The sequence below is a fragment of the Aspergillus fijiensis genome (assembly GCF_003184825.1).
Source record: "Aspergillus fijiensis CBS 313.89 unplaced genomic scaffold BO72scaffold_17, whole genome shotgun sequence".
NCBI lineage: Eukaryota > Fungi > Ascomycota > Eurotiomycetes > Eurotiales > Aspergillaceae > Aspergillus > Aspergillus fijiensis.
The window spans coordinates 174,790-199,321 of NW_024468993.1; the positions used below are offsets into that span (position 1 = coordinate 174,790).

Consider the following 24,532-nt stretch of genomic DNA (forward strand, 5'->3'; position numbering starts at 1 on the left):
GGGCGGATTAACATCTGGGGGGGAGTTTCGGGAATTGAAACTTCGAAGTTATCGGGAATCAGCAGCGGCAACGCGTCAGGATTGCTATGAGTTACTGAGTATGCATTTCTACGTTGATCCTCCCTCAATTCGAGGCCCAAGGAGCTGCAAATAGTGCTCAACAGGTGCAGCTCTATGATCATGATCTACTTGCTCACCATTGAACAGGAGCTTTTGGATTCCGAATCATGTTCTTTACTTAGGACTGTACTTCAAACAGCTTTTATGCTGCGTTTAGCTTACTAAGCAACCCGGCATGACTAAATAACTGAACTATGGAATGATTAGAACAATATCGTATCTCTAAATAATTGCATTCTTTCTATTATATCATATATTTACCATTTTTGTATACATATGAAGGATAGTGGTTATAGTAGGCACTGCAAACAATCGCAATGATATGAGCTTTGTCGATCTATCCATGATAGACTCGCACCAGATTCTGTGCTTCTAGAGCACACACTCTTGCGCTTTATCTCGTCGCTTACAGCGCTCTAGACATTACACTGACAGAATCTACAAAGTGGGCTTGGACAAAGAATAAGAGTTACATATTTTGTTGGGCGCTAACGCAATATACAAATCCCTAGAGACAAAATCATTTCCGCAACAAGCCTCTGGCTTGGAGTATAAACTGTGAAAAGCAAGATTTTCAGAGACTGGCACCTACCAGGGGCAGTGTCATTCCAAGCCAAGCACCATTCCGAAGCGAAGCTCAACAGTTTCATTTCAGGGATGAAAGTGAGGTTGAAAGTGTGGACCTGCCGTCACAAGTTGCACCTGGTGTAATTATTAGATCAAAGTACCTACCCGCATATCTGAATGATGGTAGATATGCATGGAAGATATATGGCCTCGAGGGGGGTTTTTTTAGATGGCCTTCGTCCGGGAGAACAAACTGCTGTAGACAGCATCGACGACGGGTTGCGCGGTAATCTGTCGGCCACCGAAGAAGCGTCCGTTAAGACCCTTGATAGCATTCTCCCCGCCCTGCACTCGATCGAATTTCAGGTAAATGTCGCCTTGAGAGTTGGGATCTAGTGAAATGTGAACGACATGACCATATTTTTCTTCGCACTCAGCGCGGACGTCATCCTCCAGCTCTTTCACCCAGACGTCGCCCTCCTCCCTGTAGATAGAGTTAGCGGGCTGGTCGACAAGCTAGGCTTTTCGCACTTACTCATTGGGGTCAAACATGTTGCGCAACATAACACATCGACTGGCCATGCTAACATTAACAGGCAGCGGCTTGGCTTCAGTCTTTGGCCGGAGCACTTTCTGCTGGTCATCGGCAGCTGGCTCAGAGGGTTCATCTGTTCTTGCAAGCTTCCTCATCAATGCATCCCTACTGTAGTTGTTGAAGTTCACACCGGCAACATCTGTGTCATCCAGAGCACTTGCACCGGCACCCTTTTCTGAATCCCGGCCTCCAGCACGGTCGAAGTTGTTTGTACCGCCAGCTTGAACACCACGTCCACCGTGACCCGAAAACAGCGAGCCCTGGAAGTTATGTTGGTTTGCACCTTGGCCCTGCATGCGTTGTGCGTTCGAATCAGGGGTGAACTTATCGTTGCCAAGGCCAACGCGGATGGCTCGACCAGCAAGATCAAAACCATTCATCTTCTCGAGGGCTTCGCGAGCCTGATTAGGGTCACGGAACCTGAGCAGAAGGGTTAGCAAGCCGGTTGTTCGGATCGTTTGGGGCCACTTACTGCACGAAACCATAACCTCGGCTCCTACCAGTCTCGTCCTTCTGCAACTGAACGAACTCGAGTTCACCAAACGGCTCAAAGACATTCTGGAGGTCACTTTCAGTGATACTGAAATGGATATTACCCACGTACAACCTGTGAAAGGGGGCGGCGTGGTTGTTGCTACTGCTGGCTTCGGGATTGCGAGCCTGACGGTTCTTTTCCGCTTCAGTCAACTGTGCGATGATCGGAATTCCTAGAAGTTTCTGTCCTGTAAGCTGAATAGCAGGCGCAACGGAGTCTTCGTTCTTGAATTCGACATAACCGACACTATTAAGCGTGGATGTTAGCATCTTGCCTAGTCCGCACAAAACCTGAGGCGTGACTTACCCTTTGGACCGCCCACTAACACGATCCTTTACAATCTGGGCCTCCTTGACAGGACCAACCTTCTCAAAAAAGGCGATGAGTTCTTTCGTCCTCAGTCGAGCGGCAAGCTGCTGCACGAAGATAGTGCGCCTATCACGTTCATCTTCGTTGAGTTCTGGCGTACGCTCACGACTTCTCGCGCTGGGGCTGCGTCTGCGGCCACCCTCTCGCTCGCGGCGTGAAGGCCGTCTGTCCTCGTCCCGGTCGTCATGACGGGAGCGGCCAGAGGGACGGTAGTACCGATCATCATATGGGGATCTCGACCGGGTGCGAGCCCGACCGCCACCGCGGTAGAAATCGCCACCGGAGGAGCGGTAATCATCGCCGTGACGGTCTCGATCACGGCGAGAGCGACGGCGGTCACTGTCCCGGCTCTTGCTCCTCTTTCTGCTTCTATGGCTTCCGTTAGCACTGCCATGTTCGCTTCTCGGGCTCTTCATTTCTTCGTCTCCGTCTCCATCGCGCGACCGACGTCGGTCGCCGCGGCTTCGGTCCCGCCGCTTGCGATCCTTGTTCTCACGCGAGCGGTCGCGGTCACGACGCTCACTGCTCTCGCCTTTGGTGGAGCGGTCATCATGGTCCTGGGAACGCGGGGGTTGTTCTTGCGGCGTCGGGGCAGCCGTAGACTCGAGAAGAGCTTCAACGTCGAGGCCTGACATTTTGAAGGTAAAGGACTTTCGGCTTTTCTGCGAGTGTGTTTTTCCTGGATGTGATCTGATAGAAAACGGTTTGGGTAGAGTGGAAGACCGTGCGGAAAGGATTAAGGTCACTTTCGGCTTTCGTTAGAAGCGTGATAGGTGTACCGGCCGTGGCTTGAGCGAACCCTTCTATTTGTATCCAGCGATCCTTGCAGATGAGACCTGCTTCTGGTGCGATAGAACTTCAGTCAATTATGAGCCACTGAGAGTTTGTAGCTCGCATGAAAGCAGTACGGTCGAATTTGCGATGTTAATGGTGAGGATGATAAGGTTGAGAGGCAAGTCACTCATCGGTGTTCCGCTGGCTGATGTCGGTCAGTCACGTGAGGCTTGGCATTCGCAGCCCTTTTTGACTTTTTTGTGTTTGGAGTGAACCATGGATGACATGAAAGAGACATGTTATAGTGAAAAGTGTTAAGGAATGTCCTTAATGTGCTTAAAGCCTATCTGGGCTGAATTGACAGAGGAAATGAGATTTGAAGAGAGACATTATGTATTAGGTTATCATATACAATCGTGAGAATCTATGTAATAATACCACCGCCGGTCGACCTACGAGTCATGGTCATTCGCCTTACAAAAGACGTTTTCCATTGCTCTGGTCCGAGGCAAACCTGTACACGAAGCAGAGTGACAAAGGATGAGAAAGTAAACCAACTCCTGAGCAAAGCGATATTAGGGACAACACACGACCACGGCATTACTTCGTATGTCACGGAATCAATAAAAGACGCAATGAGCTTATGTCACGGAATCAATAAAAGACGCAATGAGCTTATGTCATGGCCCATGAAGAGGGCCAGCCACTCTAGAGTATACCATTGGCTTATTCACTGGGCCTTCGCACCCTTGAGGGCGGGAGTCTCCAGCTCCGTGCCAAACACCTGATCCCAGAAGCGGCTGGTGACACCAAAGCCATTGTCAAAGTCTGCAAAGTGGTGCTGAAGATGATACTTTTTAAGTTGCTTGTAGTACATGGGAAGACTAGAGAAGCGAATGATCAGCGAAACGATCCAAGTCACGAAAGGAGGTCGTTCTACTCACTTGCGGTGATGAAGGAAGTAGTGGGTCATGTCGTAGCAGATATAGCCGAAGATACCGCCACAGTACACTGTCAAAGCAGCATACCAATTGTAGAAGAAGACAGCATGAGCAAGCTTCCAGAATGGCGTTGCCAATACAACAAAAAGAGTTGGGGGCATGACCAAGCGATACTTGTCCATCGGCAAGTAGTGATGAATACCGTGGAGCAAAAAGTGGAGAGTCAGTCCAACACGATTGTCGGGAAGATAGCTGCATGAATTAGCGGGGATGTACAGAAATAAGCGTGTGTCAACTGGGATAGACATACTGATCAATGTGGAACAGAAATCGATGCATCAGATACTCGATTAGAGTCCAAAGAAAGAGCCCACCGACCCAGTATCCAGCAGCAGCAGGCGCATTCGCAAGCCCCGAAAACCCAACAAAGGTGCCGTAGGCGACAGGCGGGAGCCACATGATGGGGACGACATACCATGCGGTCTTGCTGAGTGGCTCCAGAAAGTTGCCGAACAAGGGCGCAGACTCCCCTCCTTTGTAGTGACGCGGGCGATGAATCTGTTCAAGATAGAATTCTTTGCTGAAGCCACTAAGCCAAAGTTGTTTGAGAAGGGGCTTGCTAAGGTCGAGGAACTTGTGCGTCTGGAAGTCTTGGGTATAGTCTGTATCGACAGACAGGTCTTCTTCACAGGACATCCCGGTCGTGGCATAGACTGCTCCAGAACCATTCGCCACTTGCAGTGTTTGTGATGCATCAACCGTTCGAGCCTTCCCATTGAATTCAGAAGCCACAAAGCCGATATGGCACTCCTCCAGTATTTCATAAGCCGAGTCGGAGTGGACATGGGAGGACTCGTCGCGCAAGATTTCAGTTACGTCTTTGCCGGCATACTCAAGGACGAGGTCTTCACCCCCGGGGTGACCGTCCACAAACTCAGTGACATCGTAGACTTTGGATCCCAACGTCACATAGCATGACTTGGCGTTGTTATGGAGTTCGATCTCGGCCGGGGTGAACACGGGGAGTACCTTTCCAGGCATGGCGGATGTACAGCTTGATACCCGAAGGGACTGAGGCAAAGATACTGCAATTGGGCGAGGAAGGGTAACCACAGACACTGCAAATGCGACGAATGCCTTTGGACGAGTAGCGGGGAATCGCGGTGGGAGCCGATAATAAAAGGACGGTGAAGTGAGTGGCGTGAGCGTCAAAATATCGACCAAGGCGACGGGTCCGAGACTCCGGGGGGGGGGAAAAAATTCCTTAAGGTGAGTCCACTGGCAAGTGCGGCGACAACCACGCAATCAACAAAGCTATACAACACCGGAACCGTATCGCAACGGAGTAGAGAAAGACGGGATTTGGAAAGAAAGATACTGGCTCTTGTTTCTTTCACAGGGAACGGAGTATGAGAAGGGAGATTCCAGCGCTCGCCGGCAGACCCAAATCAAAGTCGGGAACAATAATGCAGGGTGGCACTAATCTCCTTCGGGCGCTGCCCCTGAAGTGTGCCCTGCTCTAAGCCTGATCATTGTGCCTGAGGCAACAACATTAAGCCAGCATCAGCCAGCGGGCCGTCTCAGCCGTCGACTACCGTCTACAATGCTGTACATAAGTTAGCAGCTGGCCTGAAAGTGTGCATATTGCGGAGAGCAAAAGTCAATGTTCATTGTTCAATGTTTAGTCTTCAAGTGGTCCCGCCTTTCAAATAGTACTATGTAATAATACGAAGCAATGATCTACCTTATTCGGAACAGCATCGGAAGCTAGATTAACATCGAAAGTGAACGGTATGAATGACCTGGAGCTAATGAGTGGTGTTAATTTGGGACCGTTAGACTGATCCTATAGCTTATCGGATACGGTGCGGTGCGGTGCGATCGCAAAAAAGTACACTACATGTACCTACGGAGGTCAGAGCACAAGAAGCGACCGCTCGAGCTCTGTAGCGTAACACAGTCTGTGGAAGATACGGAATATTGTCCCGCGGAAAGTCGTTTATCTGCTTGATGCAATGCGATAGCAAACAGCGAAATTCACTATCCTGATCCTTACGTCCTTGAACGGGGGGGCAGGGGCGCATCCGTGAAACAATCCCGAAGATGGGCTGATCGACAGGCCTCTCCCCTCGCCCCAGTTCGCCGGACCAGTCTCGGCCAGTGTATCCGTAAGCATCAGCTTCCGACCGACGACGAAAGGACCATACGAACTAGGCGTCAGAATTATTAGGCTAGTCAACCATCCGATATTGAGGCGTTCGAAATTGCCGAGGGACTAGGCTATAGAGCGAGCGCATCCTGGTCGCTTTCATGCGTTGGATCTATAAGGCTATGCATGTTTCGTCCAGGAACCTGCACCATGGCCTTGGAAAATGTCAAAGCGTCTGACTGGAAGAGAGAGCGCTCAGACAGATCGAGGACACTAGGACTCATCATAATGAATCCCGGCAGTTGATGGATCATGGGGCACTGGGGGCTCTGAGCTCTACCAGGTCAAGGAGCAGGAAGGGTATGACATGGAATCCTGGATTCCGGGAAAGATGGATCCTGCCCTGTCATGATGGGTTGTTGTTCGTTGACAACTTGAACGAGGCTCTCTGCTCCCCGGGCTTGTATGGTAGGATCGACCGCCAAGATGAAGCTAGAGAGGATTGCTCGCAGATGACCGGATGTCAAGGTAGGGTAGGCCGAGTAAGGTCTTTTCAGTGGATACCAAGTTTCGATCGACTATCATTGTCCTACGGTACTTCTCAAGTAGTCTTCAAGCTCAACCAAGGAAATTGTTAACGATGGGGCGGGATGTTGGATTCAGTCCATTGGACACCCGGAGAGCAAATGAGAGGAGGTGGGTGGTGTGGGAGATGTGGAGGGTGATGATATAGGATAGAGAGGCTGGAGGGAGATTGCAGGCTCAAGCGATGAGTGGAAAAGGTAAAGTAAGCCCAAGAGGAGTCTAGGACTCCTACTGAGTTGGGGGGGGAGTCCAGATGCCTCAGTAGGTCTCCGTAGTCAGTACAAGCAACCTGAAGTATTGGGGGTTGGAGAGAAAAGAGAAATTGAGATTGGATATGGGAAATCGTAGCGACGCATTATTATTTCCACCCAGTCGGATCGCTCGTTCCGACAAAGCGGGTTGGGCCCCCCCCCAGTGATGATGGGGCAATGCAGGACTCCACTGCACTTTACCGTATGTGCTAGACTACAGGTGTACTGTAGTTATGTAGTGTATTGCTAACTTGAGAATCAGGGTTGAGAAGTCAAAAAGAGGACTTCAGAAAAATCAGTCAATATCAATATCTCAATGTGATTGACACTTGACATGGTACTAGTATAATTCACCTACCACTCTGTACAGTACTTCTTTAGGATCTTCACAGGTGCCCAAACCTAAGAAAGCTTCTCTCCAACTTACTACCATCCGGTACCGGACAAACGGGAAAAAAGGGCCTTGAGTCTGAGGTACCTACTGTAGGTACGAGTCGAGTACGTACTCGGTACGGAGGGGTGACTGGTGACAATCCCCTCATTTTCCATTCTTTCTCCCCTCCATCCTCCACTTCTCCCCTCTCTCCCCCCTCTCTCCCCTCCTCCATTCATACGTACTACTCCTTCAGTCCAGTCCTCCAGGCTTTATTCACCCATTCACTCATTCACCCTTTCACCCATTCACCCATTGATCCATTGACCCATTCATGCATACATAGCACATAGTATATAGTACTGTACATAGATACTGTACGAAGTACATGCAGTAGATCCATGGCTGCAGCTGAGAGAGGGATTGTGGCTTCCTGCATGGCCCGTCCAGCCTTTAATTTCACCCTGTCTCTTTCATCTTCTTCTTGTCGTACCTTTGCCTACCGATGCGCTGTTGTGTTTCTGTCAACCACCACAACATAAGTTAATGGTTTGAGATCTGAGCCATTATCCGATCAGACCAGGGACAAAAAGCAAATAAATTAAAGAAAATAGAGAAAATCAAGAGCGAACAAAAAAAGGTCCTTCCCAACCCCTGTCGACTGATCATGTCGAGTGACTACTAGTCTGGTCATTGGCAGGCCAAGTGGGGATGGGACTCGATTGTCAATCATTTTGTCTCGACCAAGTCGACCAGTCAAGGGACTCGAGTGGGTTGGAGTCACTTTAGCCCCGAAGCTCTTCTTCCGTAGCTCAACGGGAACAACCAAGCTACGACGACTCCGGAAGTTGGCCCAGCTCCCTGAGCCTGACTGAAAGTTCAAGGCAAGGCGAAAAATAAAAAATAAAAAACAAAGGCACCACCAACTTAACCTTACCTATTCCTCCTCCTCCTCCTCTTCTCCCCTTCCTGTCATTCTCTCCCCTCCCCTCCTCCTCCTTCTCCTCCCCTTCTTCTCTCTTTCTTACCCCGTCTCCGCCCTCCTGTACGACCCAATTGATTTACTTGTGACTGACTGACTGTCTGTCTGTTGACGGTTGATCTATCCGTCTCTTCTGTTGTGTGCTGTCTATATATCATATCCACACCGTCACTTCCCCTTCCCGTACAGTACAACATAACCAAAACACCTTTCTTCTCTCCCTCCAAACTCCTCTGCAACAGTGCTCACCAGCAATGATGGACTCGTCGCTGGATTCTCCTTCATATCCGGGCAATCGGATCGTCGCCTATCTGGAGACCTTGGTCAAATCTAAGTCATATCTGCCTTACGGACTTCCCGTCTGCGTCTCGCCTTCGCATACCGTCACCAACACCGACACTCTCCTGCACCTAGCCACTTTAGTTGGCCCGCATATTGCTATTCTACAAGTCTATGCAGACATCATTGATGACTGGTCGGAGGAGACGGTTCGCCAATTGGTTGCCCTAGCGAGGAGACATGGCTTCTTGATCTGGGAGGGCGGTCGGATCTTGAATTCCACAGTGGACATTGTAGGTGGACAGAAAGCAGAGACGAGAGAGGTGCGGAATGAGACTGTTGATATGATTCGCAAGAAGTATACGAAGGGTATCATCAAGCCGGCCTCGTGGGCTGGCCTTTCGACAGCGTGGGCCTCCGGCGTGGCTGTGTATAACCAGGAAGCCGACATTCTGATTCCTACTTTGAAGGCGGCCGCCCGCGAGGCAGTAGCAGATGCAGCTCAGACCATTCGTACCGAAATCACAGCAGACAATAACGCCAACCATCACTCTTTCAGCGACCATGACGCAAATGCGACATCGCAGCACCTCTCCGAGTACGCCGTTGACAACACTAGCGGCCTCGACCTTCCTCCTCGCAAAGCTTCCACCATCTCCTTGACTCAAACCATCACTCAACACACCGAAGACTCCACCGAGCTACCTTTGGAATCTCCGCAATACGAGCGACGTGGTTTTGAATTCCGGTCCTTGAGCCCCGCGACCATCCCTGAGGACTTCCCGCCCCCACCACTCATGGCTCGTGGGTTAGTCTTGTGTCTACCATCCTCCACGGCCAGTTCCTTCACCAATGATTACCGCCAAAGTTGCGTGGCTGCTGCCCGCGCCAATCAAGATTTCGTGGCTGGATTCGTGTGTGGAGAGCCGTGGCACCTGGTCTCTCAAAGAAAGGACTTGTTTGGTGCGGGCGTCTCCGGCTACGGTGAAGAGCAGCAGCAACTGAGTCCATACTCGTCAGATGATGACGAAGCGGTCCCTCATTTTGCTTTGGTGTCGCCTATCTCCCGTCGCCTCAGTGTAGTGAGTGGTCAAGGGCTGGATGAGGTTGACGAAGACGAAGAAGAAGAGCACCAGCAGAATGGCATTCCCATGCCTGAACCACCACTCCCTCTGGATTCCCTCAACCCGCTAGCCTCCAAATTGTTTCAGATCACTGGTAAAGCACTGCAGCTTCGCGAAACAACCGCCCAGGAACGTGGCAACCTGCAGCTGAAGGCAGATACAGATAAGAGCTACCAAATATTGCACATTCCTTTGGTTGTTCTGCCTTGAGGGCGTACACTCCACCATGCTGTTTCCACAATTTTCGTTATCAATTCCGTGTTCCATTTCACATATCTTTCTCCTGGACATTTACCAAATAATCTACCTTTCCTTCACTTCTCGTCCTTATACATACATTACCACCATCACTTTTCTTGTTGGCATCACTATCGCACCTATGGATTATGGAGTTGAGCGCCCTGAAAATCATGCTGTTACCGGTCTTTCCTTTGCATTTATCCTGTGGCACATTACCAGAAGCATAATCACCTATCTATCAGACCTATCTATCCGAAATCAGTCACATGTTACAATAGACGAATAAGATGTACTATCAATCTTGTGGATGTCGGTACAAAATCGGCATATGTAGGATCAGGATCAAGGTGAGACTTAGCTTCTGCGAGATCAGGGATCATTGGTAGTGTTTGGCGGGCAGGTGATTGACTTGGTCGGCTAACAGACCGACCAGACGTCAAATTTGGTCGTCATTTGGGTGGTCTAGCGCAATGCCCACAAAAGCTATTCCTTGAAGAGCCTCAACCAAAAATTGAACACTCAAGAGAAGTAGATTTATATGTATCTCAGCGCACAGAGAAAGGGCGAGACCGGCGCATTGGATCTGGGCAATTCTTGGTCTGTGCTGCTAGTCTGCCTGCTTCAGATATTCATGTTATTATGTTATTGATTCTCTAACTTTGGTTTCTCAGCTTCTATTCCAGGAGTATATACATCGTTGCAGGGTCCCTGCCTTGTGTCCCAACTTAGTAGTGCATTGAGGTACACCTATCCAAGACGTGATCCCCCAACCATATATCCCAAAAGTGGGCAGGCGCAATTCGCCAACATCCCTTTCCTTTCCCGCAATCTTTCTATCAAAACATAACCCAAATTCCACAGTCCAAACCACGAACCCCACAGAGATGACCGTTTGTCGTCGCCGAGTATATCAAGCGGAGAAGTGGGGAGCAGAACTCGAGGGCGAAAGAAGAAGTCAAGCCTCCCAATTCCTCCTCCGCGCCGTGAACAGCAACCTCGCATTCTCCTCCTGCGAACTGCCCACCCGGACCCCTCGCTCGACCTTCCTCCCACCGCCACGCGCCAGCACGGGAATGGCATTGATCCGCGACAAATGCACATCTAGCACCAACGCGCGCGGGAGGGACCGGTTCGCCCACGACCCGGGAGTCACGGTCCACCGCGTCGTCGCGGCCCAGCCACTACCCTGCGAGGAGGAGGTTGATGTCGATGACGATGACGGTGGCGCTGGATTTACGCCCAGCAGGCCGCGGGCGTCGCCGACGAATCGCTCGATGCAGTCCAGGGGCGGCAGGAAGCGGCGGCGGATGCCGCAGCCCGTGTGGTTGGTGTCGATCTGGTAGTCCGGGCACTGTTTGAGGGTGGCGAGGAGTGTGGCTATATTTGTTTGGTGTTGTTGTTGTTGTGGGATGGGAGTTGGTGGGTGATCGGCTGTGAGGTTCGCATCATCGTCATCAGCTTCTTCGTTATCGTGGTCTTCATCATCCAGCGGGAGAAGAAAATCCGGGTCGTCAATGAGAGTGGAGCCGAGGAAGATGGTCTTGGTGCGTAAGGCGAAGAAGCGCGTCATTTGGCCTAGATGGAAGACGTCGCAGGCGCTGGAGTTGGCGAAGCCGTAGCGGCATTGGAAGTGGCGGGGGTGAATGGTGGTAGAGGTGGCAGGCAGGGAGAACGGGGGTCTGGGTTGGGGGGTTGTTGTCGTGGTTGTCGTGGCTGCAGATGTGGATGTTGTTGTTGTTGCTGCGGCGGAAGGGTAGGCGTCGTCTGTCGCGTCTTCGAGAGCTCCGTAGGCACGGAGGAAGTGGGCTTGCAGGTCGGTGATCGTGTTGAGGACGCATTGTCGGCGAAAGTAAAGTTCCTCTGGATCTGTCGATCAGTAACGTGATTTGCTTCTTGGACAAGCTATGTGCTTGTTTAGAGGTTGATGTCTGACCTTCTATTCCTCCAGCGAGATATCGCCAGGGAAACGTGGGATTTTCAGGAGCTTCAACGACGCCATTCGACCAATATCTCGACCCCATCACGACGAGGGTATGGGTGTACACCTGAACAATGGCGTACTCATTGAGGAATCGAGCCACGAATATTGTCTGGCGGATCCGATCCTCGGGCAGCTTCAACAGAGAGGCTGCATCGAACTTGGTGAGAGGGACCTTCCCCTTGCCAAAAGCATAACCTGACTGTGTCAGAGCTTTCTGAACGGCTTGTGGTGAGTTGAAAGCATCGGCTAGTTCCACCAATCTCGAGACAAGGGACACAGGCTGCACTCTGAGTCTGGCGTCAAACGCCCGCTGTTGGTCGTCATCATATGAGTCGTAGGACAGAACCTCGAGAAAGAGCTCAATGACATCCGTTCCGAGACGCGAGGAAAAATGATCGCTTGGAAGTCGAACGACCGGTAATTCATCCGTGTTCCAGGCCTGCTCGCTATCGGGAGGGTCTAGGCTCCCAACCGCAGATTCGGAGGCCAGTTGCTGGGTTTGGATCTTTTGGTGCATCAGGCTCTTGCCCTCCGCGAACTTGTGCGGATCCAAGAGAGCCCTAAAGTATGGGCTGTTGCGCATGATATCACTGCTGGAAACTCGCCAACGATGGACTACAGCTCTGGATGGAGAGGCAGCCACTGTTTCGGGGTCCAGGTGCTCAATGGCTATGTCCCCCGTTGAAAGGATGACCTTGATGCCCGAAGAGCTCCGATTGGAGGGCAGAGGATCATTATGCTCCAGAAGAGTACCCGAAGATCCATCAAGAGGCTGTTTGACTCTCCTGGAGTTTTGAAGCGACGGATTATCTAGAGCATATCGTGTGGAAGCCTCAACCGAGGCGGAGGAGTCATTCAGATCCATGCCAATGAACTGCGTGCTCGGTACCACAGCCTGAAAAGTGTTTTACAATGAAAGTCTCCTTCCAAGCCAATCTTGTTGTGGATCTCACGGGTCATCAAAGCGAGTGTGCTTTTTATCTGCGGTAGAAGCAGATAGTTGTAAAGCCGGTTAGAGGTAGTAGTGCTATCAATATTAACCGACAACACAGGATGCTATGTAAAAATATTAGTAACTGTACGACAAGAGACAGACTCCATTAGAAGCTGTAGCTCATAACTCATGTCACTGGACAGCTGCAAAACCAATAATGTTTGTTATCAAGAAGCAAAATGTGATGAATGCGAAAGGACATGAACAAGCTCCGCTATTATATGAGTGGGATTGGTTAATAACTTATGTATCCGAATTACTAAGCAGGCACCATGACTTATTAACAATGGGAGTATCGACACTCGCAAGAAGAAAAAGTAACATCTTATACTCACCACGTCTGCTACTGTCATGGGCCTGAAAACTTTACTGCCACAGTGCATAGGTCGAGGCTTGAATATAGGCACGGGGATCGAAATATTGATGCCCAGCTACGATAAGACCTATCTACCTCTTACATGTATAGCCTTGCAGACTCTCTTTGATGATGATGCTTATTCTCGGTAAGTAGAAGAGCTTTCAACCCCAACTCGGAGATGTAGTTAGTCACCATGGACCTCGCCCTGCATGGTGACAGCCTTTGATAGAATTACCTCACCTAGTTTGAAAAGTCGCTAAAGATTGATTTGTATCATTTCCAATTAGAAATGATCGGCTTGCGCACAGACACACACAGTTTCCACCTTTATGATGCTGATGAATGAATAAGGATAAGGATTGTGCTGATGGGACAGTCTCCAAGCATGCCTATCAGAAGTCCCCCACTCTGAGTTTGTGCCTTGCACTGATGTTGAATACTCGAGTGGATTGTCAAAAGTGGTAGAGATTACTCGGTTCCACATCCATTCCATACTCTGTAGGGAAGAAGGAGCCCGTGAGCTGACCAGTACTTGTGTCGTAAGGAAAGAACTCGTCGTAATTGCTCGGAATTTCCAATGTGCTCTCACTTTGAATTGGAAGGTCGTCTGCCGCTCCCAGGAGGTGTGGGGACGGGTAATGAATATCGCCGGTCAATAAGGCCGGTGATTGCTGATAGTCCAATTTCGTCCCAAGAGGTGGACTGTCTGAGTCCGCCGAGCTTTCTCTTGTTGTTCTAATCGGATGTGAGATGGGGGGTGTATCTGCAGGCGACTCGAGGCTGGTCAACTGGACAGAAGGAGACTCAGAGACTTTGATGTCCTCCCGTTGTTTGAGTTGGCGCAAAAGCCGATCACAGAGTCTGCGGGCTCTTTCCGGAGTCTTTTGTGTCCTTGACATCAAAGACAGCCACTCATACGCTTTATTAAGAGCTTTCGAAACCATCGGCGCTTTATCCGGTACATGCTGAGCTTGGAAGGCGAGCTCAAGAGCGAGTACCGCCGTTGCTTGCATCAAGTAATGCAATAAGCACCACCAAGGTGACGCTGTATATAGCGTTGCAGCTTTCAGCTCTTCTGGGAACAGTCTTAACATGTGACAAGCTGATTCAACGCACTCCGCAGCAATTTCCTGACTGAACTCTTGCATCTTGTCCCCTTCGCTAAAGGACTCTACACGACGAAGGCATGGTCGTGTGATGCCCATTCTGGTGCTGTAAAACAATAGAGCCAGACTAAGCCTCTGATTTGACGTTTCCAGCGATACATGCGATGACTGGGTGCGGGTGAAATCGTACTCGTTGGGGAGATTGTTTAGCCATGTGTCAAGTTTATGTGTGAGGCTGTGTATGGCGAACTCAATGCTTTGCCAAGGAGATCGAACTGTGCTCGGGGTGTAGATCTTGGTTAGGGATTCTTTCGCAATCATGGTTAGTTGCACCAAAAGAACAAAGTACAAGGACCCGCAGGGTGAGAATCTGTCCTCTTCTGAATCCAGCTTTTCGGCCACCGTGCTCATTGCATTCAAATCCGACTGGTCCGTTGACAGCATTTCCGTCGGACAGGGGCTACCGTCAATCGAGCGCCTAAGCTGCCGCATCACATCTTCCCTCCCAAAGTCTTGCTCATCGAATGGAAGGGGCAGAGGTGTCGTACACAGGCTGTCGGGGATAAAAGAGGGTCTCCCAGTCATCACACTGAGCCGAAGATCAAGCGTATATAGAGCCCACCATACACGGCATCTGATTTCTCTTGAAGTATTGGATGTGCTGTCTCCAAGATGGCGTAGATGCAACCCAAGGCCTAGAGCCCCGCGGATCGCGCTTCCACAAAATGCCCAAGCGCTGACATACATTGTTAGCTGTGTGTGAGCAGTAGAACAGAGCATGGATGGATTGAGCACACGGACCGGTTCACATGGCCTAGCGTCAGCATATACAAAGCAGTTAGTCCTTCAACCTGCAGCTGCTGTAGATCAGGGAAAGTCAGTAGCTGATGATCTAGACCCAAAGCTTTGGCCTTGAGAAAGTACACAAGATGTGCGTCCTTATCCATTTGCCATTCAGCCTCGGATAAATGCGCGTACTTAGTAGCAAGGGCGAAGATCAGGTTGAGTATTGCTAGCCAGCGATTCCCAGGGCGTAGGGACCCAGGGCGTAAGGATGAGTTTGTGAAGAAAGCCTGGAATTGTGCCCCAAAAGGGGTAGTACCGATAATCGGAAACGAGGGGTGAACCCAATCAAGGTATGTCTTGTAAAGCTTCGCTGCAACATCCTTGGCGGGGCAGGAATATGGATCCACGTTGTCATATATAGGGATCTCCATGGCGTCTAAATGGTAGTTCGGAAATGAGATGAAGCGATTGTGGTGGGCTGCTGCTATTGCTGGGGATGGCTCCTTCCCACTGAAGTATCCATGATCATAGCCAAGTTCCAGTTCTCTGGCCAGAGTCTGTAGCCAAGAGATCTCTGAGCTCTGGCCGACAAAACCAGTCGCTTGCGAAGCCTCGTCCCGATTTAAATCCTCCTCTATGCGATCTAGGTTGTTCTCAAACCCTGAAAACAAAGGTGTAATGGCTTCGGATACCGACGACTGCCTCCGGGCCTCGGTGTTCGGAGTCGTAGAATCGTCATGGGAGGAGGCGCAATCGGACGGGTCTTCCTGGATGAGACTCAGCAAGGGCCCTAAGCAGAAATTGAACAGAAGAGGTCATTGAGCGTACCACTGCCAGAGCGAGTCCGATCAGCTGGTCTTCAGTCATGCGATAACGAATGCTTAATCTTTGCAAAATGTCTTTGTAGGCATTGATCTTAGTTTCCAAGCCGGCCATTTGTCTTCATTCGTGACAATCAGCGTCAGTTCTCAGGCTCCGAGTGTGCTCAGTGCTCAGGTTTGACGCACCTTTTAGACTTCTCTCTTTTTCCGTCAGTGTAGCAACAGATCATCCCGGCATCCCGACAGTTGCGGCAGCCTGACCTGTCTCCCGTGCATTTTGTCTTTCTCTGCCTACAAGATTCGCACGCTCGACTTACGTGGCGACGGTGAGACCGAACGGAATGGACTGCTTCTTTTCCTTCAGCCAACCTCGGGATGGCCATCTTTCTGATACCGGAAAGGTCCCTACTGGGCCTTAGCAAAGGGGGGATCGGGTTATCCTGGAGCCAAAGCGAAAGAGGAAAAGTTTTAGCATGTTCGAAATGAGTGCTTTGAGTTGGGTGTCATTATTAGCTTACTCCATGGCTGTGCCCTTTTGCTTCAGGCGCAGCGACTTGAAACAACGCTGACGCTGATTGAGTTGTCCAGTTGGATATCTGCATCATGGGAATACGTGGGGTTGTGAGAAGAGAAGAACCTGCATGTTGATGATCAGGTTTGTCGATTGTGGTATCGATAGGGATGGGTTCTATATTATCCATGAATCTTATACTTTGGTACGCCTTGAAAAGAAAATTGTGGCTCATGTTGATGTCATCTGGTCGACCCTGACCCCTTGAGTCGGAGGAGACTTACAAATGGAAGGCACTGCCGTGGTTGGAGAACGTTTTGGATTTGAATTCAGCGTCAATAGAGAGGAGGGGGCGCAGGGTGGAGAAGTCCTGGATGAGTGTTCCTGACTGATTTCCACTGAGTTTATTCTGCGGAAATAGAGAGTGAAAGAGTGAAAATGGGATAAATACCTCTCTCATGACTCGGTGGATGCGTAACCCAATTCTGTATGTAGTTTGTCTGAGATGAGTCTCGACCCTGGACTGGCCGCCTCACCGTGCAGTATCTTCTATCTGGTATTACCTAATTCGACTCCTTATGATTCAAAGCTCGTCAAGCGCCCATCTGTGGTCTGGCTGTAGCGGACCCAGAACCAACATGTGAAATGAGCCAGAAAAGAAAGGTACACACACACCTCTTGAATCCTGAGTTGGCTCACCGCCGGTAAACTCTCCAGCATCGGTTCTGATGAGATAGCTTATGCGGGGTTCAATTGTAAAATGTAACCCTGCCATCCCCTTCCACTGTTGGTAGACTCTTAGACTCTTGCGTGCATTGGCATTGAGGGGAATATCAACCTCTGACAAATGAAGATGAGCTGGGCGAGACCAAGTCTCCATCTTCCTTGGGAGCAGAGGTGGAATACAAACATCGCTGTTTTCTCGGCCATGCGAAGAAGCGCGCACCCGAAGTATAGGAAGCGAACCATGGGTTGGAGCGGTCTAGTAGCCTAATGGAAACTCTCTCAACCATTTCTGGGCTCCTATGCTTATGGAGACGGTCAAGTAATTGTATCTGTCTACTAGCATGTGATCTCCGACGTTGGCCTGCTAAAGCTTTGTGAATCATTCCACTTACTTACCCACAGGCAGCAGACTGCACTGGGATCGCTGGGGAAACGTATTGTTCTCCACCAAAGATTTTGAGTCACAAATCCATTGAAATGGCGGATGAGAAAAAGTCTCCCAGGAGCCAGATTTTAGGTTGCAGTGATCATTCTCTCTTCATGCGTGATCTATATCTCGCCACAACTGACTGATGAGCCATGAGCCGCTGGACGCTTAATCACTTGTTGCCTGACACTATTGAAGCTAGGCATTTAACCTTCAAGTTTCCCATGAGCGCACCTAGGTACAGTTGCCTCAGTCTCCATGGAAGTTGCCCACAACCTTATGCAGTGACTGTGTTTGTCATGGCACGCTGGGTGGATCCCTGAGTCAAAGATGGCCATTCAGAAAGCTGTTTCGACCTTACCGAAAGCATCCAGACCTCATGCTTGGCTAATTTACTTGATCTTCCATGGCTCAAGTCTGTGAAATGACGGAGTTAATAGTCACGGGAGTGCTTCAGAAGCTCAGGTGTTTACCGGGTTTCAACGAGAAAACCTGCATAGTACCTGAAACGGAGTCAGGCAAAGCCGACCGAAGAAAGGTCATTTAAACTTCCGCTGCTTGTGGATCACATCTGACTTGCCTGGTTTGGCTGGAACTTATAGCCAGCTCATCAGGCTCGGTGGGCAGGTCATTGGTGACTTCAGCACACACCCACAGAGAAGCGGAGATGTTACTACAATGCGTCTCCGATGATCTTCATGAACCCAGAGTTTGTCGAGCAATAACGTTCGCTGCATCTATCCATGGTCGAGACACACAGCAATCGCCGAGCCTAGTCCTCAGCCAGCCCTAGACCTGGTAGAGTGGCTTCTATCCAACCTTGACACGTTGGCGGGTTTGAGCATCCGGAACAGTCTGGTAAGGCGCGAGTGATATGAGTGGTATGATTCAAAAGTCAGGCTTGAATTGCAGAATTGAGAAGAAAGAAAACCTGGTTAGAAGGAAAGCAAGCAGAAATATTGCAAAGTCCCTTAAGAATAGAAAATAAGGGCAAGTCCAAACGTCATTAATACTCTATACACCCGACTGAAGTAGAAAGATCACTCAATAACAAATCCTTCCGCAACACACTTGATATCCTTGGTGAACGCGGTGCTCTCTCCTTCCATCTCCAAGAGAGAGACCTCGTTGACATCGACTTCCACAAAAGGGCTGGTCTTGGAAAAGCGTACGCTCATCGGGAAGAATTCATTTTCATCGCCATCACCACTCGACTCGAACTCAAAGCTTCCGGATGCGTTGCTCTCGTCCACCGTGCCAATGTTCCAGTCAAGACTGTCGCCAGATACTTCATACACCGCGTCGAAGCTAGACACCGCGGGCTCGGCCGTCTGATAGGGGATGGTAACGACAACGTCCCGGAGGGTGTCAGAGCCAGTGAGTTCGTACTCAACCGTGACTGTAGTCGAATCAGAGCCCTTGTTGACCCACACGGTAAAAGTGATAGGGAGTATCTCAGCGTTGTCAGACCCAGAGCTAGCGACACGCCAGCGCAAAACACCAATCGAGTTGTTGGCTGGGAATCGCTTAGTGATATCTTTCAGCTGGATAGCGGAGTCATTTGTGAAAACAGCCTTGTCAACATTTGGATGGGTGCGGAACTGCGCGCCATGCGTGGGGATTGCAAGGAGGTCGAGTCTGACTTTGGTGAAAGAGGGATCGGTAATGCGAAGCTGTAAATCACCCTTGACTTCAAACGATCTGAGGGCTCCTTCCCGGGTAAGTGTAGCGGAGATAGTTTCGGCAATTGTCACATGAACGGGTTCACGATCGCCAGACAGCGACGCCCGAGCAGAAGACACTGTGTCGGCAACGGGAGTCGATGCCTGCGGGGTCACCAGTGGGGTGGCCTCCTCTGCCTCGGGGCCCAAGTCACCACGGACTTTCTCGTAGATATCAGTAGTTTTCGACTTCTTGCCGAGCTGCATACCCTTGCCACGGACAGGTAATGGTCTACCGATGGGAGCCGGAAGTGTCAGCAGCGATACGAATTGGGGCGTGAAGTACAAGGGGTCGGTTAGGGGGCGGAAGGGAAGTATATGACATACTTAGCGAAGGTCTTCTTCTTCTCTGCCTCGTAGGTGTCATATGTCTCGGGCACAGCAGGGCGGGATGGAGGCGTATACACAGGGTAAGATGGAGTCCGAGGCGCCATAGAACGACCGCTCCGGGCGGCCTCCTTTCGTTGCATTTCCAGCTGCTTGGCCTTCCTCTTGCGCTCCTCGCTGGCCTCCAATTCTTTGTTCTGACAGGGAAAGTTAGCAGCCGTCGTCTCGAAGCCATTTTGCTGAGTCGTACCCGCTCGATGATCTCCTGAATTCTCTCCTCGTGACTCTCCATCTCCAGAAATGTCTTGATCTGAGAAAGTGATAGATTCTCTCTGTATCCTAGCGTCACCAGCTCGTCGTACGCACTGAGCAATTCGAACGCATTGCGCACAATCTCTCTTTCATCCAAGCTCTTACAGATACTGGTGGTGACTTGGGCGAAAAGGTGAAGGCTGTCGATATCTTGCAGAATATTGGATTGGCGGTTTGTGATCAGAACAATGTATAGCTCATCCAGGGGCTGGTAGACGAAGCGGACATTATCTTGCTCCACGGTCGTATGTTGTGTTCCAGAGTCAGCTAGCTTAGGGAAGGATGCGAGGAGAGCTTCAATTCTGGAACGAGCGATTTCTCTGAATTGACGCGAAAGGACTGCCTTGCCCCCGCGGGTGCATATCGACGCTGCGAGGACGACCTAGTGTTGTGCCAGGTTAGCAGTGGAGGCTGGGTCAAATTGACTCATGCTAATGAAAAGTTACCATTTTGTAGATTGACAATTCACTGTTCGGCACAAATTGACTGCGAGACCTTCAACAAACTGCTCCGGGAAGTGTAGATGACGAGTGTTCTTGTTAGGCGTGTCTAGACGTCGAAGCCACGGAGGTCGGAGTCGCTTGCTGTTCTCTTTGTCCCCGTTGGCCCGTGCGCCCGCGCTACCCCCTCGCTTACCGCAGCACAAGAGGCTTCGTCCGCTTGCAACCCCGTAGTAGGACATCCTCAACTCCCCCCAGATTCATTGCTCTGTTGCTCACTGTCGACAGAGCTGAGCACTCTCTTAGTGACGGACTCCCCGGTCTGATTCTGAAGGTTTGGCGGATACCTCGTCTAGTAGCCAAAGCCAGTCATACGGTTTGCGCTTGGGCTGCTCGTCAGGCGTACCTTCATCGCCACGCCAATTTTTGCACGCGTCTCCCAACCTTCGGCTGATTTCATGCCATGACAGCTGCCTCTTCGCTGGCTTATTTCACAATGGAGGCTACTATGGCTGAGGACAAAATGGAAATGGCATCTCCATATCAGGGACACGTCGACGATTTCGACATCGATATCGACATCATGGAAGACCAGGCTTCGACAACAGATAAGGACATGATGATAGCGGACGACTTTCCGGAGCCATCAAACGCAGTTGATCATGACCTAGAGGGAGCTCGCGATGCAGATATGACCGATGATATAGCGGAGCGGACGATGGATGATGCGGAAGACGCTTTCGCCGACGAAGGATACAACATCGAAATGCAGTACGGGTCCGATCGGGATTATGAAGCAGAGATGCTAGAAGACGACTACGACGAAGATATCGATGCTCCGGTCACAGACGTTGAAGTCCAACCTTCATTTGAACAGCTTGACGAACCAACGGAACAGGGCCAAGCTCTAATCGATGGTATCACCGCTGTAGACGGACAAAGGGAATCCCGCAAAGAACTTCACGAGGATCCTCAAGAGCAGCCTGAAGAGCAATCTCAAGGAGAGCCTCAAGGGGAGCCTCAAGGAGAACCTCAGAAAGAGCCTCAAGGAGAGCCTCAAGAGGTGTCCGAAGCGGAGCATCACGCCGAACAGGAAGCTGACGTTTCCCCAAGCCACCATGCTGAGACTCGCTCCGAAACGGAGCATCTTCAAGAGCCTGCGGCAGATCATCTTGAAGATGGAGAGGTCGAGGAAGGCTATGTTGACGCTAATGAAGCAGAACATGGAACTGCAGATCCCACACAACCCGATGAGCAGGGCGACAATGCTACACAATCGGCCCAGGTTCAAGCACACAAAAACCATCTCGACAAGACTGACTTCTCTAAAAGTAAGGCTGAAGGAGAAACACGGGAAGAAGAGGAGGTCGAAGATGTAGAACGGCAGCATGAAGAAGAAGTTGAACGCCAAGACGGTGGAACGATCGAGGCCCAGGGCATGGAAAAGACAGACAGCGATGCCGCGGATGGTCAGGATACTCAGCAACCGGTCGAGCAAACAGTTGAGGTGACAGAACATGAAGCTCTGTACCCAGTTAAGGTATATTACCAGGAAACCGAGATATCTCTGTTTCCCCCTAGGGAGGGTGATTCCTCGGAGACATTTTTCCTGGAAGATGAAAGTCTTGCATATGGTTCTTTCGCAAAGCTCCTTGAAGCATGCCGAAATGTCCTCAGAGAGCATGTCAGCGATAGGGAGGTGCTCATTATGGATGTTGATGCCTTGAACCTTCAGCTTGTAGAGGTTTGTTTGGCCTGCCCTTCTTACTGCACAGATGCTAACCTAAACACCAACCAGGATTCTATGCATATGGACAAGATCACGCTATTTCAAGTAGTTGACCTCTATTTGCGCCTATGCCACAATGAGGGCATTGATGAGCCGGAGCCGCTTTATCTTTCACTTAGCACACGACTGACACTTGCTGCGGAGCTTTCTGATCTTCTCGCAGTAGCCAACGAAGGAAAGGGCCTTACTGATATTCATGCCTGGGATAGTTACGCAGAGGCTGAAGCTGTCTCCGCGGAACTATATGAGGGTCTTGACGAGGTACCTTACTCTGATTTGCCGCAAGAAGAAGACTACCCTAAACCTGAGGATGACAAACAAGTTGGTACAGAGCTTCTTCAAGAGGTCTCTGATCACCAACAAGATCATGAAGAGCATCATGGTGAAGAGGGTATTGAAGACAATTCTCAAGCGGAAGTTGAAATTCCAGCTAATGGTCGCGAAGACGATGCATCTAGAGAAGGCCTCGCTGATCAGGCCGGCGAAGCTGAGTTTGAGGTTGAGACTGAAGGCCACGCAGCTATCTCTCAACACCCGGATGAAGCATCATACCATTCTGAGCAAAGCGAATCAAGTGCCACGGTTACCCAGCTACCACCGACTGAGAGTGTAGATGAGCAGCAGGCAGGTGGCGGGTCCGCCAGTGTTACAGACCATCAGCCCGATGAGACTCAATATGAGTATAACGACCTCGATGGTACGGAATTTGATGAAACGTTTTCGAAGGGAAACACTCAACTTGAAGGTATCGACTCGTTGGATGAAGTTGACCAATTCGAGCCGGGCGAAATTGTCGAAGCAACTCCTGTCGGTTCTTACGAAGCTATTTCCGGCTTCGAGGCACAAGAGACTCATCAGGAACAGGTTTCCAGTGTACGAGAAGACTCTCACACCTATGAGAAGAAGTCCACTGCAGCCTCTCAAGATCATGTCGATGTTGATGGTGCGGCATTGCATGATGGTGATGATGACGATGCTGCTGCTCCGCCCCAAGATACAGAAGCTGAGTTGGACGAGAGTTTCCAAGACGAAACGGACAACAAGGCTCATCCAACTATGAAATCAGCAGACGATTCGACGGGTGTTGTGGATAGTCTGCCAAGCGAAGTTCTCAAAAACGACGACGAAGAAGTCGCCCATGCAGATGAATTCGAAGATCTCGGAACTTTCGATAACGAAGCCGATCAAAGTCCGCTTCTGACCGCCAGTCATGACAATGAGGATGACTTAAATTTCGATGATGATTATCTTGATCTGGATCTTCAAGAAGATTCAGGCGCGATTGCGAATGAAGCTCCTTCGAAAGCGCACATTTATCCCTCCACCAAACGACACCGTGAACCGGAAGATGAAGTTGAGTTGATTGAGACGCCCTCGCCTGACGCCAAACGATCCCGATCCTCATAAAGTCCACTTCTTGCCCACTTACCCACTCGCCATTTTCTCTGAATATCTCTTATCGACCCTCTTCACCGCGCGCTTCGTCGCCGATTCTGGGCATTTCTCATCTTTTCACTCTAACCACTCCAGCGAGCTGTGCTGATCTTAGGCTCCATATCTGTTGAACGGATAGGAGGTAGCCAGTGAGCTTCACCAAACACTAGCCCTTTATGCCGGTAGAAGACCTGCGAGTACAGACCAATCGGCTTCTCGTGATATCACTCGATCAGGTACGTATCTCTCAAAATGTCACCTCGCCTTTTCTCTCCCTCTTTGCAAGGAGTATATTTCCAAGTATGCTACCGCTCGGGTTATCCCTGGCCCGGGCTGTAAAACCAGGTTTGTATTTGTTTTCACCCTTGTGCTTCTTCGTCGCTCTTGGTTTCTGCGATACCACCTGGGTCGGCAATTTGTCTGGCGTCTGGGGTTACATCTTTCTCCTTCCATTGTGTGTTGCAACCGGCGTTTGCTGTAATACCCCTTCTAGATAAGCTTCAACGCTCGCGTGATGGCCTAATGACCTTGCGCATCTCCCCGGGTGGATCTTAAAAAGCTGGTACTATTTGAACTGGAGGCTCATCTACGCTTCTTGTGTTCTTATCCTTAGCGATGAATTGAGGCCAAACATTTTCAGTTTGCTTGACTACACTTAATTCCTTTAGCTGTTGAACTCAATACACCTTGAACCTCTGTTACTAGTAGGAGCCAGTTGACTTGGCTTGTAGGAGGTTGACCCCTACTTCCTTCAAGCTTGGGAATAATAATCTCAATAATTCCTTCCTCTCCGCTCCCTGAATAAATTGTCCGACAATTCTAGCTCGTGCAGTGAAGGGAAGTATAATTGGATCTGGTCGGCTTCTAGCTACAATGCCATTGTTTTGTGTCTAATCTAAGGGACGACTGCGATAC

At 50.3% G+C, this 24,532-nt stretch overlaps 8 protein-coding genes across 8 annotated transcripts; 3 read left to right on the forward strand and 5 right to left on the reverse strand.

Annotated features, from left to right (window-relative positions):
* Positions 1–576: 576 nt before the first annotated feature.
* On the reverse strand, positions 577–3,116 carry BO72DRAFT_401879 (putative RNA splicing factor (Pad-1)). Its single transcript, XM_040942190.1, has 4 exons — positions 2,124–3,116; positions 1,755–2,063; positions 1,223–1,702; positions 577–1,171 (listed from the first exon to the last, which is right to left on the reverse strand). The coding sequence occupies exons 1-4, from the start codon at positions 2,819–2,821 to the stop codon at positions 913–915; spliced, it is 1,746 nt and encodes a 581-aa protein (XP_040802410.1). The 5' UTR covers positions 2,822–3,116; the 3' UTR covers positions 577–912.
* Positions 3,117–3,690: 574 nt separating this feature from the next.
* Positions 3,691–4,942, reverse strand: BO72DRAFT_467699 (fatty acid alpha-hydroxylase; the record flags this gene model as incomplete). Its single annotated transcript, XM_040946853.1, has 3 exons — positions 3,691–3,844; positions 3,905–4,153; positions 4,212–4,942. 3 exons carry the CDS (start codon positions 4,940–4,942, stop codon positions 3,691–3,693), a joined length of 1,134 nt encoding a protein of 377 aa, XP_040802411.1.
* Positions 4,943–8,314: 3,372 nt separating this feature from the next.
* BO72DRAFT_72942 (uncharacterized protein) lies at positions 8,315–10,197 on the forward strand. The gene has a single exon (XM_040950649.1). The coding sequence runs from the start codon at positions 8,496–8,498 to the stop codon at positions 9,852–9,854; it is 1,359 nt and encodes a 452-aa protein (XP_040802412.1). The 5' UTR covers positions 8,315–8,495; the 3' UTR covers positions 9,855–10,197.
* Positions 10,198–10,564: 367 nt separating this feature from the next.
* BO72DRAFT_426810 (uncharacterized protein) lies at positions 10,565–13,019 on the reverse strand. Its single transcript, XM_040942962.1, has 2 exons — positions 11,818–13,019; positions 10,565–11,744 (listed from the first exon to the last, which is right to left on the reverse strand). The coding sequence occupies exons 1-2, from the start codon at positions 12,728–12,730 to the stop codon at positions 10,840–10,842; spliced, it is 1,818 nt and encodes a 605-aa protein (XP_040802413.1). The 5' UTR covers positions 12,731–13,019; the 3' UTR covers positions 10,565–10,839.
* Positions 13,020–13,669: 650 nt separating this feature from the next.
* BO72DRAFT_467702 (CeGAL family transcription factor) lies at positions 13,670–16,313 on the reverse strand (the record flags this gene model as incomplete). Its single annotated transcript, XM_040946854.1, has 4 exons — positions 13,670–15,059; positions 15,125–15,876; positions 15,938–16,049; positions 16,117–16,313. The coding sequence occupies 4 exons, from the start codon at positions 16,311–16,313 to the stop codon at positions 13,670–13,672; spliced, it is 2,451 nt and encodes an 816-aa protein (XP_040802414.1).
* Positions 16,314–18,634: 2,321 nt separating this feature from the next.
* On the reverse strand, positions 18,635–20,403 carry BO72DRAFT_457867 (coatomer subunit delta; the record flags this gene model as incomplete). The annotated part of the gene is made up of 4 exons (XM_040946353.1): positions 18,635–19,547; positions 19,643–19,839; positions 19,893–20,336; positions 20,401–20,403. The coding sequence occupies 4 exons, from the start codon at positions 20,401–20,403 to the stop codon at positions 18,635–18,637; spliced, it is 1,557 nt and encodes a 518-aa protein (XP_040802415.1).
* Positions 20,404–20,747: 344 nt separating this feature from the next.
* On the forward strand, positions 20,748–23,692 carry BO72DRAFT_72963 (uncharacterized protein). The gene is made up of 2 exons (XM_040950650.1): positions 20,748–22,138; positions 22,193–23,692. Exons 1-2 carry the CDS (start codon positions 20,858–20,860, stop codon positions 23,588–23,590), a joined length of 2,679 nt encoding a protein of 892 aa, XP_040802416.1. The 5' UTR covers positions 20,748–20,857; the 3' UTR covers positions 23,591–23,692.
* BO72DRAFT_72968 (uncharacterized protein) lies at positions 23,692–24,326 on the forward strand. Its single transcript, XM_040950651.1, has one exon. It carries the CDS (start codon positions 23,794–23,796, stop codon positions 24,112–24,114), a length of 321 nt encoding a protein of 106 aa, XP_040802417.1. The 5' UTR covers positions 23,692–23,793; the 3' UTR covers positions 24,115–24,326.
* The last annotated feature ends 206 nt before the right edge of the window (positions 24,327–24,532 follow it).

What these genes read in the sequence shown, in the direction of transcription:
- BO72DRAFT_72968 (XM_040950651.1), top strand. Translation starts at nt 23,794, where the DNA reads ATGCCGGTAGAAGACCTGCGAGTACAGACCAATCGGCTTCTCGTGATA.
- BO72DRAFT_72963 (XM_040950650.1), top strand. Translation starts at nt 20,858, where the DNA reads ATGACAGCTGCCTCTTCGCTGGCTTATTTCACAATGGAGGCTACTATG. An exon ending in TGAACCTTCAGCTTGTAGAG is followed by an intron (nt 22,139 to 22,192) that starts GTTTGTTTGGCC and finishes AACACCAACCAG; the next exon opens with GATTCTATGCATATGGACAA.
- BO72DRAFT_401879 (XM_040942190.1), bottom strand. Translation starts at nt 2,821, where the DNA reads ATGTCAGGCCTCGACGTTGAAGCTCTTCTCGAGTCTACGGCTGCCCCG. An exon ending in GTTAGTGGGCGGTCCAAAGG is followed by an intron (nt 2,064 to 2,123) that starts GTAAGTCACGCC and finishes CACGCTTAATAG; the next exon opens with TGTCGGTTATGTCGAATTCA. An exon ending in CGAGGTTATGGTTTCGTGCA is followed by an intron (nt 1,703 to 1,754) that starts GTAAGTGGCCCC and finishes CCTTCTGCTCAG; the next exon opens with GTTCCGTGACCCTAATCAGG.
- BO72DRAFT_426810 (XM_040942962.1), bottom strand. Translation starts at nt 12,730, where the DNA reads ATGGATCTGAATGACTCCTCCGCCTCGGTTGAGGCTTCCACACGATAT. An exon ending in TCTCGCTGGAGGAATAGAAG is followed by an intron (nt 11,745 to 11,817) that starts GTCAGACATCAA and finishes CGACAGATCCAG; the next exon opens with AGGAACTTTACTTTCGCCGA.
- BO72DRAFT_72942 (XM_040950649.1), top strand. Translation starts at nt 8,496, where the DNA reads ATGATGGACTCGTCGCTGGATTCTCCTTCATATCCGGGCAATCGGATC.